At 37.1% G+C, this 15,119-nt stretch overlaps 1 protein-coding gene across 2 annotated transcripts in view; it reads right to left on the bottom strand.

Moving 5' to 3' along the window:
- Positions 1–969: 969 nt before the first annotated feature.
- The window catches only part of Glra3 (glycine receptor alpha 3), a 251,344-nt gene continuing 237,194 nt past the window's right edge, over positions 970–15,119 (bottom strand). The window contains exon 10 of one of the 2 annotated variants that reach the window (XM_032918805.1): positions 970–1,867. In XM_032918805.1, the coding sequence (XP_032774696.1) occupies positions 1,589–1,867 (279 nt within the window). In that variant the 3' untranslated portion in view covers positions 970–1,588. The remainder of the gene's footprint in view (positions 1,868–15,119) is intronic. The other variant, XM_032918806.1, reaches the window with a different exon arrangement.

Here is a 15,119-nt window from a genome sequence, read left to right as displayed (position 1 = left end):
TTCCTTGTAGACTTCGCATAAAATCACAACCACAATGTTCTTATCTTGTGTAAACTACTTATAAAAGTGATATTTTTACTTTTTATTAGCAAACACTGATCAGCATGGATTACTTTTTAAAAAGTTAGTTTTAAAATCCATGGTTGGCTAATAAAACTACAGAGATATTGAAAAGCTTCTTTTTGGCTTTAAATGGCAGTTTCTGCTTTGAGTTTTCGGAGATGTTGAAGGTCAAAAAAATAGTACCATGGGTTCAAAAACTTGATTTTTCTATAACCTATCTGAGTTGTTTTAAAATTCTTGATATTTTCACTGTATATAATTTTATAGACTAACCAATAATTAAAATATCTTAAAGTCACTCCAAAGGTTTTAAAGTATAATATTAATGACAACAATATTTAAGAAAAACAGTAAAAGAATCAGAGATTGGTAGCTGCTGTGTGACTGAGCTAACAAAACTTCAATACAGCTGAAATGTTGCATGGGTCATGAACAACTTTCAAGCAGAGTTGCTTTTAAATTCTTTACAACTCACGAGTCCCTACTACTCTGAATGCATTAGCTCATAAAGATTAAAATAATCTCACTCGATGGAGCTAATATGTTTAAATCACTTAGAATTAAAACCCATTCTCCTGTTATTTGGAGGCATTTTGGGATCATAGATTACTCTGATGAGATGAAACTTCAGTGAAAAAAATGATTCTTATTAAAAATCTTTTATGAATCTATTTGTATTTGTTTTTTATCAAAATGTAAGTGCTTTAGTATAATTAATATTTAAAGTCTCATTCTACACTACATAGAAAAGTCTTATTGGATCTTATTTAGTTACATTAAAAACACCATACATACAAACAAGCCACTACTTAACTTAAGGAAAACAAATGTATTGGCTTAGTCATTAGTGTTTGGCACTAATTAAAATAAAGGCAACACTTATTTACAAGAAAAGACTGTCTTCAACATCTTCCTCCTCATTCCTAGAGATGTAAAGATAAGTAGAATTTTATAAACATGATTGCTTAAGCCATAGTGTTCTAAATGGTGGCTTTCATTTTGACCATCCGATTTTGTTTTTATTGTGGGTGTTGGTTCCACACTGTTTCTATGGCAGTGTTCTGACATGAGTGACCTTGACATTTAATGATCTTGTTACTTCATCGATATGCTGTATATCTCAAGACATTTTATTATACTCATCATTTTGCTATACTTGCTTTATACATTTTATTGTGTAAATCTTGCTTCCGCAGTGTTTACTATAATTGAATTAAAACTCAAGACCTCCCAATGTAGTTATCATGTCTACTCTATGTGCTTGTAAAGCATATGCAACACATTTTCACACTAGGAAGACAACAGATCACCTGTCAGGATTATGAAGCAGGACACCCACGATGTACATTTTGTATCATTTAACCAAACTATCTCACTATTTTACATAGGAAATCAAAATAAATTCTTTCCCCATATGCTGTTCTGATGCACTGACTCTCACCTGCACCCCACATGCACACACACCCCGCTCCTTTAGCTGGGACTCTTTCTTCTCAATGCTCTGTTTTTGTATGCCTTCATAGACTTAGTCTTGCTGATGATGAATGTCTTCATGCCTAAGGATTTTATAGATAACCCAGTAGAAAATGTTAAAAATCAGAAATGCTAGCGGAAAGCAGGCTCGGGAGATGGTGTCGATCTTCTTAGCCCTGTCGATGAAGACCTTCCTCATTTCATCGGTGCTCTTTGGCATGACCTGGACAGCATGGTTGGGACCTTTTGGAACCACACCATCCTTTGCTTGAAGACAGGGCCCCATTCCATAGGCAGTGAAGCTGAACCGACTCTCCCTCACCTCATCATCCTGTTTACAAAAAAATAGTAGGAGGTGCTTTAGTAAAGAAACGGGCACCTGATTCAATTCAGGATTTCAGAATCATGATTTCACTTCTACCATGATGCATGTTTGCCTTAATATGAAGAACAGACAGCTGAAGCACATGAAGATGAGTTGATCTGAAGTTTTCCTTATCTGGATACATTGTATAGATGCACTCATCATTATAAACTCCCATATGAAATTTTAATAGAGAGGTAAAAATGCTGTGGTGTTTACATATCACAAAAAAATGGTAAGAGTAGAGAAAAAACTATTGAGAGATTTAGTATAAATAACCAAAGTGAAAATACATACCAGAAGCATTGGTTGAATTTTTCATTCTCCTAGAGACAACTTTTTGATACTTAATTTTCACAGTTCTAGTGAATTCCTTGGAAAATACAGTCTATCAGATAAAGCTGCTTGCTTTGAGTTTCCTTTCATGCTTGCTTCCTTATTTTACACTATCCTATTTGGAAGTGCTACCAGATAACATCATGCTCTAATTTGTATTATAATATCTTCACAGATACCCGTGGTTTGGTGAATTATAAATGAAAATTGATAGAGGTTTACTTCATTTTGAAAAGTGAATTTGCTATCACTCCTTGCTCTTTTCCTGAAAATCAATTGTAAGTAATAAACTTGTTATAAAGTTAAAATTCACAATGATGTTTGTTTGAAATTATACAGGTACTTTTAAATATAACAAATTAAAGAGAGGTCTTCATATATTCATATTTAAAAAACACCCTGAAATTTGTGGTTGGACAATGGCTTGATGGGTAAGAGCACTTATTGCTCTTACAGATGATCTGAGTCCACATCCCAACACCCACATGGAGGCTCACAACTGCATTTAACTGTGACCCCAGGGGATCCAGTAGTGGATTCCATAGACACTGAAAGCACACAGTACAAATAGACTTTGACAAAGACGTAAAATACACGTAAAAAGTGTATTTTTTTTCTACTCTACACAATGCAATGTAAAATTAACAAATATAACATCTGTATGATAAAGGAACATTTTATTAAACTGATTTATAATAAAATCAATGAATAGAAGATAAGAATACATGGTTACTGATAACAAGGGTTTGTTCTTTCTTTTGCTAGTCAAACCTCTAGTTTAAAGGTACAGATTAATACATTTTATAGTTATATCTCTGCTCGGATAGTTCTTTTCATATTTGTTTAAGAGAAAAATTAATCATTTGGTTCAAAACTGCATTAGTTCTATAGTATATTATAAAATGTGAAAGTGAAAATAACCATAATTATGGATTGCAAAAGTGAGAGAATGATCAAGATTGATTCGGTAAAGTGTGAGACAGATTTTTAAAATTATGAAAGTGAGTCGATTCAACCTGAGATTAAAAAAAATCATATCATTACTGGAAACATTTCAATTGTAAGGTCTATAAAGCCATTGGATTTTGATGGAAACAATTAAAATATGATAATTCAAAGCATCTTAAAGCCTCTACTGAAATTATCTTTGTCTACTGTTGTAAGTTTGAAGAAAAAAATGGAAACCTTTTTTTTCAGAACCCTAATAAATGTGTTGGTTTATGCAGCCATATTTTGACTTCCAAAAAATCAATTTTATGGCAAACTTGTTGCATGCTGTGAAATTGTCTGTCTTTAGTAAAGAATATATGATTTCAATTTTATTGTGGAAATGGTATATTTACATCTTTATATGGTATATTATCATCTTTAGGGTTTAGTAAATTATGCTGGTGCTTGCATTCCCAAGTAGAAATATGAGTTGTCTCAATAATTAATATTGTGCATGTAGGTCACATAATTTTGAAATATAATGTATTACTTAAATTATATCAAACCATAGGTTTAAAATACATCTTTAAACTAGACAAAATTGCTTCTTCCATGAGCATTTACATATATTGGCACAGCAGTGGAAGCAATTGGAAAGATCATTATCAAAGTACTAAGATTTCATGATTCTGCAATATATGCTTAGCAAAACAGAATTCACTGATTATCTTTCTTTTTATTCTGGACAATTTGTTTTAAAATCTTTGAGACCACTGCTGCTTTTCTCAAGTAAAAGTTTTTCACTTGAAATGCAATATAATGAGTGAACAAACAACTCTTTCTGTTATATCTAACTGACTTTATGTAGTGGGTTAACCTCAGTCCTGAGCTGTTATTATACTCTGAGAATGACCCCTGGGCTCTAAGTCATTATTTTATTAAGAACATAAAATTAAACTAAATGAGAAATAGACTTCACAAGCATGGAGCAGCCATGAGAGGCTGTACTTAGACCTATAGATCTTTAGCCAGTGAATAAAACACAGTATGAAACTTCTGTATGTAAAGGCAATTGCATACACCTTGACTATTGTGCTTGGATTACCTATGTGTTCTTGAGAAACAGCTCTGATTCCTGTAAGGTGAGGATGGTGGTAAAATGAGTCAAAAGAATGATGTGGAGTCTGAGTGAACATTCAATCGAAATGTCAGCAGTAGAAACAGAAGAGACACTTTAGAACTGTGTTGACTCAATAGCTTGGAAAGTTTTGTTCTGATGTGTTCTAAGAAGAATCTGGTGTTCATCTGCTCTGGGTTTAAAAAAGCAAAAGATGTACTGACAGTTTTTGCAGAGGAATTTTTATCCAGCAACATGGTTGCTCTGACGACATCCAAAGACATCTAGTTCTGCTTTATACAGGTGGAATATAGACACGCTGCACACCTTTAATCTTTCTGGCTGCAATACAGACACACTCTTAGTGGAAATCTTTAATCCCTAACAGTGGTTTCTAATTAAGGGCAGACAAAGTGATGAATCAGTGAAAGACTTAACAGAATGAGTTGGAGATAGGATACACCCAATTCTCACAGGAACAGAAAGAAAGGGAGACTATTTAAGAGCAGTGCAGGACGAGTTCATTAGTCAGTTGGGATTCAGTGCAGTGAGTACAGTGCAGTGCAGTGCAATGGAGTTGAGTTTGTTCCTGAGTCCATTCAGTTCAGAGTAGGTCAGCACAGGCAGTTGAAAATGGAGAATAAGAAGCTGATTGGTGTGCATTGTTGTTCTTATGGGGTTGCAATCCCCTTCAGCTCTTTTAATCCTTCCTCTAATTCCCCCAAAAGGGTTCCTGTTCTCAGTTTAGTGGTTTGCTGCTAGCATTCACCTCTGTATTTGACATGCTCTTGTTATGTCTCTTAGGAGAGATCTATATCTGGTCCCTTTCAGCATATACATTTTAGCTTCATCAATCTAATATAGTTTTGGTGGATATATATGGGCCACATGTGGGGAGGGCTCTGAATGGCTGTTCCTACAGTCTCTGCTCTAAACTTTGCTTCCACATCTCCTCCTATGGATATTTTTGTTCTCCCTTTTAAGAAGGAGTGGAAAACCACTACCCAAAGGCTATACATGGACTGACTCAGGGCTCCAACTCCATATGTAGCAGAGAATAGCCTTGTTGGGGCACGAGTGGAAGGGGAAGATCTGGGTCCTGCCAAGGTTGGACCCCCAGTGCAGGGGAATGGGGGGGGAGTAAGATGGAGTAGACGGGGGGCACCCTTATGGGGGGGTGGAGGGGATAGGGGGCTGATGGACAGGAGACGAGGAAAGGGAATAACATTTGAAATGTAAATAAAAAATATATCCAATTTAAAAAGAAAGGAGCCAGATTAGAACAAATTGCCAGACTTTGTTGGAGGCCACCCAAAATAATTTAGAGAGAATCTAGGAGAAGTCAGATTGAACCAGTCAGCTTGGAGATGAGGTTGAGCCAGAACAGCAGAGTTGAAATAGCCAGCCAGAGTTCATAAGGAACCAGAAATGGTGAGCCTATTTAGCAGTAAACCTCCAAGACAACAGTTATGTCTGGGGAAATAAAGTTACTTTACACAATTTATTGGGCCTGAGTCTCATTATGGGGATATACATGGCACAGATTTATCCCCTGGTGAAGGATTATGTGGAAGAACAATGAGATGAAAATTAAAGAGAAAGTTCTCTGAAGATCCAATAATTTCTTTCTTAATTAACTGTCTTCATGAATTTGGAGACAATTGGCAGTAAAAAAAAAGAAAAAAAAACAGCAAAGGAAGAAAGAGGTTTTCTGACATGGTACAAGGTAAGAACTTGCAAGAATATTTTTCTTAGTTTTGATGACACTGAATGGTGACACTCCAGTATTTGCAGTATACTTTGCCCCACAAAAACATGTGAACTATATGTTAATAAGTATGAAATAGACAGAGTTAGTTTTAATATAACAATTTGACTTTAGTATTCCAACCTGATCTTTCAACATTTGTGCAACATGCAAATTGAAGTCATTCACCTTCTTAATGCTAATTTTTGGGGGTAGGTGTGTACTTTGTATTTACTTCATCTATAAATTCAGACTATAATTCTAGTTCTTGGTATCCAGATATTTCCAGGAGTTACCAAATAGGGCAAAATAGTTACAGTGTAATAATTTTTGTCATTTTGTAGCTTTAGCAGACCTCTATGTGATTCATGGTTTCATGAATAAGGTAAACTGATACAGGAACTAATGATAAAATTACAGATGATGAAAGATTAAGGAAATCCAAGATTAAGGAATCCAAGATTAAAAAACAATATTTAAAATGGAGTGATCAAGAGCACCAAAAGCACTTTTGAAATACTGGAAAGAACCAAGAAAACAATAAGAAGAGACAAAGAGAAGTGGGTGGGGCAGGAGAGGGGTGGCAAAGTGACTGGGTATGGCTGTAGGTATCAGTGATCATGAAGATTCTAGGTAGGAATAAAGAGAATATAGAGGGGACTTTGGCCTCCCTGTGCAATTGAACGACACATTGCTACTTCAGGTCTGAGCCTAATCTGTGAAAAGCTTGTTCTTAGTATAGTTTTAAGTGGATGATTTGTAATTATCTATATCTTTATCTGAGATGAATATCAAACAATATCATTAAAAAAGGGATACTTGGCGGTCCAGACTGCGCCTGGATCTGAAGGGACCCGGTCAAAAAACTCCCTGCACCCAAATCCTGTCGGAGGGAGAGCTAAGACCTTCAGAGGGACAGACAGGCCTGGGAAGGCAGAAACCACTCTCTGCCCACATTTCTGAATCTAGAGGAACACACCTAGCACCATCTGGGACCCTGTGCACAGGGATTCAGAGAAAGTAGGACAGGCCCTTCTGGTTGCTTCCCACAAGGCGAGCTGAAACTCACCCCCGAGGAGCAATTTAGGACTGAGACTGGAGGTAAGACCAACTTTCCTGCTCCAAGTGACCTACCTGGTGGACACAGGACACAGTCCCACAGGAACAGCTGAAGAGCAGTAGACAGGAAAGACTACATACTTGAAAGCAGAACACTCTGTTCCCAAAACTGGCTGAAAAAAAAACAGGAAAACAGGTCTACAGCACTCCTGACACACAGGCCTATAAGATGGTCTAGCCACTGTCAAAAATAGCAGAACAAGGTAACACCAGAGACAATCTGATGTCAAGAGGCAAGCACAGGAACCCAAGCAACAGAAACCAAGACTACATGGCATCATTGGAGGCCAATTCTCCCACCAACGCAAACACTGAATATCCAAACACACCAGAAAAGCAAGATCTAGATTTTAAATCACATTTGATCATGATGATGGAGGACTTCAAGAAAGACATGAAGAATTTCCTTAGAGAAATGCAGGAAAACACAAATAAACAAGTAGAAGCCTATAGAGGGGAATCACAAAAATCCCTGAAAGAATTCCAGGAAAAAACAATCAAACAGGTGAAAGAATTAAAAATGGAAATAGAAGAAATAAAGAAAGAAAAAGGGAGACGACTCTGGATATAGAAAACCAAAGGATGAGACAAGGAGCCGTAGATACATGTATCACCAACAGAATACAAAAGATAGAAGAGAGGATCTCAGGAGCAGAAGATTCCATAGAAATCATCAACACAACTGTCAAACATAATGTTAAATGTTAAAGCTACTGGCCCAAAATATACAGGAAATCCAGGACACAATAAGAAGATCAAACCTAAGGATAATAGGTATAGAAGAGAGTGAAGACTCCCAACTCAAAGGACCAGTAAATATCTTCAACAAAATCATAGAAGAAAATTTCCCTAACCTAAAGAAAGAGATGCCCATAAACATACAAGAAGCCTACAGAACTCCAAATAGATTGGACCAGAAAAGAAACTCCTCCAGTCACATAATATCAAAACACCAAAGGCACAAAGCAAAGAAAAAATATTAAAAGCAGTAAGGGAAAAATCTCAAGTAACATATAAAGGCAGACCTATTAGAATGAAAAAAAAAAAAAAAAAAAAAAAAAAAAAAAAAAAAAAAAAATAAAAAAAAAAAAAAAAAAAAAAAAAAGAAAACCAATTACACCAGACTTCTCACCAGAGACTATGAATGCCAGAAGATCATGGATAGATGTCATACAGACCCTAAGAGAACTCAACTGCTAGCACAGGTTACTGTATACAACAAAACTCTCAATTAACATAGATGGAGATACCAAGATATTCCATGACAAAATGAAATTTACACACTATCTTTCTACAAACCCAGCCCTACAAAGGATATTAAATGGTAAAGCCCAACACAAGAAGGCAAGGAACACACCAGAAAAAGGAAGAAACTAATCGTTTTGCAACAAAACAAAGAGAAAACAAGGACACAAACATAATCTCACATCCAAATGCGAATATAACAGTCACTACTCCATAATACATTGCAACATCAATGGACTCAATTCCCCAGTAAAAAGACACAGATTAACAAACTGAATACACAATGAGGACCCAACATTTTGTTGCATGCAGGAAACATACCTCAGAGACAAAGACAGACACTATCTCAGAGTAAAAGGCTGGAAAACAAATTTCCAATAAAATGGTCTAAAGAAGCAAGCTGGAGTAGCAAATCTAATATAGAATAAAATTGATTTTCAGCCAAAAGTCATCAAAAGAGATAAGGAAGGACACGTCATATTTATGAAAGGAAAAATCCAAGATGAACTCTCAATCCTAAATATCTATGCTCCAAATACAAGATCACTTACATACATAAAGGAAACCTTACTAAAGCTCAAAGCACCTTGCACCTCACACAAAAATAGTAGGAGATTTCAACACTCAACTCTCATCAATGGACAGATCATGGAAACAGAAATTAAACAGAGATGTAGACAGACTAAGAGAAGTCATGAACCAAATGGACTTAACAGATATTTATAGAACATTTTATCCTAAAGCAAAAGGATATAACTTCTTCTCACCACATCATGGTACTTTCTCCAAAATTGACCATATAATTGGTCATAAAACAAGCTTCAACAGATACAGAAAGATAGAAATAATCCCATGCGTCCTATCAGATCACATGGGCTAAAGCTGGTCTTCAATAACAATAAGGAAAGAATGCCCACATATACGTGGAAGTTAAACAATGCTCTACTAAATGATAACCTGGTCAAGGAAGAAATAAAGAAAGAAATTAAAGCACACTTAAAAGCTCTAGAAAAAAAGAAGCAAATACACCCAAGAGGAGTAGAAGGTAGGAAATAATCAAACTTAGAGCTGAAATCAACCAAATAGAAACAAAAAGGACTATACGAAGAATCTACAGAACCAAAAGCTGGTTCTTTGAGAAAATCAACAAGACAGATAAACCCTTAGCCAGACTAACCAGAGGACACAGAAAGTGTATCCAAATTAATAAAATCAGAAATGAAAAAGGAGACATAACAACAGAATCAGAGGAAATTCAAAAAATCATCAGATCCTACTAGAAAAGCCTATATTCAACAAAACTTGTAAATCTGGAGGAAATGGACAATTTCCTAGACAGATACCAGGTACTGATGTTAAATCAAGAACAGGTAAACCATTTAAACAACCCTATAACTCCTAAAGAAATAGAAGCAGTCATTAAAAGTCTCCCAACCAAAAAGAGCCCAGGTCCAGATGGGTTGAGTGCAGAATTCTATCAGACCTTCATAGAAGAACTCATACCAATACTATCCAAACTATTCCACAAAATTGAAACAGTTGTAGTGCTATCTAATTCCTTCTTTAAAGTCACAATTGCTCTTATACTTAAACCATGCAAAGACCCAACAAAGAAAGAGAACTTCAGACCAATTTCTCTTATGAATATCGACGCAAAAATACTCCATAAAATTCTTGCAAACCGAATCCAAGAGCACATCAAAACAACCATCCATCATGATCAAGTAGTCTTCATCCCAGGTATGCAGAGATGGATTAATATACAGAAAATGATCAACTTAATCTACTATATAAACAAACTAAAAGATAAAAATCATTTCATTAGATACTGAGAAAGCATTTAACAAAATTCAACACCCCTTCTTGATAAAAGTCCTGGAAAGAACAGGAATTCAAGGCCCATGAGTGAACATAGTAAAAGCCATATACAGTAAATTAGTAGCTAATACTAAACTAAATGGAGAGAAACTTGAAGCAATCCCACTAAAATTAGGGACTAGACAAGGCTGCCCACTCTCTCCCTACTTATTCAATATAGTTCTTGAAGTCCTAGCCAGAGCAATCAGACAACAAAAGGAGGGTCAAAGGTGTAGAGGGCCGCAATAACATTCGCCACCACTAGATGGCGCTGGCTTCCACTGCACCCCACGTGGAAGGCCGAGCTAGACAAGATGGCGCTGGCCTCTGCCACGCCAGCCGACTTCCTTCCAGGAAGTTAACTGGGTGTGCATGTGCAAGAGTGCCTTCGTGCCTTATGGTCTTTGCCCATTCTGGGGCATGCCTTATGAGATCATGGGTAAGAAACCAATCAGGTGTGGATGCGCCGCGCTACGGTGTATATAAGCCGCGCCATGCGGGCGCGCGGGGCTCTCCTTAAGATTTTAATAAAAGTTTGGCTGCCGCAAGTATTCGTATGTCCCCGCGTGTTTTCTTGCTGGCGAGGTCACGCGTGGGACATTTGGTGCCAAGAACCTGGGATAAAAAACGCCACACCATCGCCAGGCACAGGGAAGGAGTCCTCCGTCCGAGGAGAGAATCCAAAAGCGGCAGGAATTGAGGTAAACTCTGAGAGACATGATAGGAAAGCATGTCAGAAACGGAGCGTAGTGAAAGGTTGCAACGAAAAAATGATACTGATTGATCTCAAGCACCAGGCCCTTCTGCGGTCTTACCACCGTCAGAGGTGATAGTACGGGGAAAGGACGCCCCGGAGACAGTGGCCACCTCGGCTACTGAGGGAGGGACCCCTGCAAAAACTGTGAAGAAACCGAAAGTTATGGATCCTTCGTGGACAAGGCTTGTAATTTTGTTTATTTTTTTCTTTGTGTGGGAAGCCATTACAGCCGCTAGGACAGGTCAGAGGGTCCTTACAGAGCAACAAGAAAGTATGTCAGAGGGAGAAAAGGTCTCTAAAGAAAAAACGAAAAGAAAAGGAGATAAAAGGAACACAGTATTTTGGGAGAAAAATTTTGTCTTTGTGCTGGTAAAAGGTGTGACCAGGCTCTATAAGATTTGCAGAGTCATACTGATTAGGCTTGATAGAGGCAGACCGCCTGAAAATTTATTCAGGAGAATCAAACAAAGGACATCTCAATGCCCATGTACAGCTTGATGGAGTTAATGTAATTGGGTTGTGAGTAAAAATATTCAGGACTGTGTTTCACTTCCATACCATTGGCGAATGTCAGTCGTGCTGCTCAGATAATATATCTCAGTATCTTACAGGAATTGGGTTTCAACATGTTGATGGACTAGTCCAGGAATTGAGACAATCTGTCATCCATATCGACTCCACTAGAGTGGATAGTCACCGTGAACACCATCTGTTTTTTTTTCCCTCTTTGTCTATTGTCTGTCCCTGGTGCACCAGGATGTCCCCATGTCTGTTAGTTATGTCTGTGGTTTTGTTTCTCGTTGTTTAAATTTTTTATGTTTCATGTTCAAAAAAAAAAATGGTAAAACTTTATCTGCTGGTCGTTCACACCTTGATTTGGTTTTAACTCGTTTCAAAAAGGGAACAAATGAATAAAAAACAGTTTCAATCAGGCCTTTAGAGCCCTACACTTGCAGCCAGGAGTCTAGGTTAGCTGGAGAAGCTGCCCAGAGGCTAAGCGTCTGCACGAGCTGATCTTAAAGGTGCCAGCAGCTTCACAGCTTCTTTGGTACAAGAGTTGAGAGCTCTTTCTCTTCGAGAAATCCCTGACTTATTATTTGACTCAACAGGTGACAAGGTGCTTCTCTTAAAATCATAGCTAAAAAGGTAAAAATGGTGTTTGGTCTAAATATTAAAGATATGTGTAGCCACTTCAATTTTGTTTCTCATTGGTTTTAAATGTGTAAATATGCTCTACTTGCCTTGGTCATAGATTGTTGGCTTTTTAGTTATTGGATATGGTTAAAAAGGTATAATATTGGTAAGAGAAAGTTGACATAAAGCTGGTAATTTGGATGGAGTCATTCTAGATAACATGTGACAAGGGCCAACCTAGGGAAACAGATCTAAATTGAGATAATATTTTTATGGAATTCTTATCCTAGAAACCAGGCTTCTAAAAGAATTTAGGACAATGTCTCTTTGTTGAGGTACTAGAGAGTACGCCATCGTGCGTTCATATATAGGAATTGGCATTCAAACTTTGTACTAGTTTGTTGGAGGTCGAGTTTTGCTTTCCAAAGTTGTGGTTTGCCCTGAAGCTATCTGTATTTTAATGCTAATTCCACTGCCCCAAGGACAGCTGCCTAGTCATGTACTCAGAACTCAGGTGACATTGTGGTTGTGCTCTAGTGTTACAAAGAGAACTTAAAGATTGTGATTAAGGATTGCCAGTGTTACATTGACTAACTCAAGCTTATTTTTAATTAAGAAAAAATCAAACAGGTAGAGATTGTTACAAGATTTACGAAGGATTGATGAGGTTTTGGAACTTGTGAGAACATTACAGCCAGTTTACTTACTCCAACTGCCATTTCAAGATAGATTTAGATGATTGATTTTGAGTTTTCATTTCGTGAGCCTGCTTATAATTATAGAGAGCCCATGAAGTGATATCATTAAAAATTTTACAAAAGAATGGCTAATAGCCTTATATTATGTAATTTTGTTGCTTCTTCAATGTAAGAAGTTAGAACTTTGAATCTTTCAGTGTATATGGAAATTTTTACTACAAATCTTTGCTCTCAAAATGAGCTTTAATATTTGGGGAGTAGCTGTTACACTACTCCAAAAAAGAATATTTGAAACTAATTTTAAGCTTCTAAGGATATGTTAATTGGCTAAGTACCTCACCTTACCAGAGGACTTAGGTCTTTGTTATACACATTGGAGATAAAGCTTCAGCTGTGTTAATACAGAGTTGTGGACTAGAGTCATGGAAGTATTTTAAAAAGAAACCTGATAAAACATATCTTATTCCAAACAACAGTTAATTGGTTATTACAAAATACTGATATTTGGCCTATTACATATACAAATTTTTCAGACAAAATTGATAATTTTACTCTTTACATGCTTTTGTACTTCCTATATATTTGTACATACAACCCATAGGATATGCGCTTAGTGTATTTATAGGTGGTTCATCTAATGAAAAGGCTACATGTATGATTGGATCACTTGTTTATTCTCTTGAGTTTCTATTGCTTCAACACAGATTATTAAATTCCGTAGTTTAGCCACTGTTTTTAAATCAAGCCTTCAATTCATATACTGATAGCCGATGTGTGGCTTGTGGTTTACAATTGATTTCAATTACTTAATGCTTTATTAGAGACAGGTTTTCTACTTAAAATCAGTGAGTGATTTCAGTGTAAATTGTCTGACAACTCACTGTCCTTTCAGTGCTCTGGCTCAGACAACTAATTTAAACCTTAGGCTCATACCTAACTTTGAAAATGGTAATAGAGTTGATATGAAAAAAAGAAGACTCCATTTGCTTACTTTAAATTCTCAGCCCCGCCCTGCCAGCTCAGGGATTTCTAGTAAGACTGAATCTGGACAATATTTACAAGATTTGACATTTCTAATTAATGCTTATGTTTAGGTAAATAAAGTTTGTGAGGTGCTAGAGAAATGGCTTAGTGGTTAAGAGCACTAAGTACTGTTCCTTTATAGGACATTTAAGAACTCAAACTGGATTGCCTGGGCTCTTTAGCAAGGGAGGACAATGATACCAGACAGATTATAGGCCTTACATAGGAACAATTAGTCAAAAAAATCTCATTCTTTATATATCCAAAACAATAATGCTGGAGACAATAATTTGGTATACAAGTCAATTTATAAATACAAGTGCTCAGTGTCCTCAATTTAATCCTCGAGGACTTACCTTAATAAATAATATCCTTACTACATCTTAATAAATAAATAGGGGGAGTTATCCCTGTATGCTAAATAATGCTCCTTTTATTTCAATTTTAAAATTTGGATGCCAAAATTTATGGCACCCTACAACTAGGCATACTTCTGCCTAGGTGAAATAGAGAGATCCACATATTGACATGATCCTGTCCAGATATTTTATATGGGGAAGAGAGAATGTTTATGTTTTTTCTACAGGATGCTACAAGAGTGTGCCAGCTGCCTGAGTGGTTGCTGAGACTTGCTGATCCTGGTTACATGAAGATTCAGCTCTCCTGGTTCGGGTCCCTGGAGTCATTCCTCTGCCCTGAGAGCAAGATAGAAGATTCCCCTTCACCTTTTGTCATCACAGAGATTTTGCCGTTGCTGCAGTCAGTGTTACCGCTACGTGTGTCCCGTCCTACTGTGGCCCGCTCTCTGACCCTCTGTACACTGCTGCTTTCTGGAGAAGACTGGACTCCAGCCGTTGCTGCCTCCCTCATTTCCCTGGTGACTCTTGCTGCCTTAACTGGTCATTTTATAGACTGTAGCTTCACAGGAATGCCACCTGCGTAAAGCTGCTGTGGACTGGGAAACTTTGTCCTGGTTATACAGATCTCAAACATGTTTGCCTTGCTCGTTGGTTGTTCCAGAGAAAATGACTGATCCTGAACTGTCCTGCAAAGACCTGACACTTTTGCTGCTATTGTAGCAGTACATTACTGCTGCAGACATTGTGTCTGCAGTGTCTGGAGTTATCCTCCCCCAATCTATTGTTAGACAAGCACAGTGGGTAAACTTTCTGGAGTAGTTACTAACAATTGGGAATTCTAAATTCTATTATAGGAGCGGCTTGACTACGGCCCTTGGTGGTAACAGCTGAGGTGAA

Source organism: Rattus rattus, chromosome 13 (assembly GCF_011064425.1).
Source record: "Rattus rattus isolate New Zealand chromosome 13, Rrattus_CSIRO_v1, whole genome shotgun sequence".
Taxonomy (NCBI): Eukaryota; Metazoa; Chordata; class Mammalia; order Rodentia; family Muridae; genus Rattus; species Rattus rattus.
This window is presented reverse-complemented; position numbering and strand designations above follow the sequence as displayed.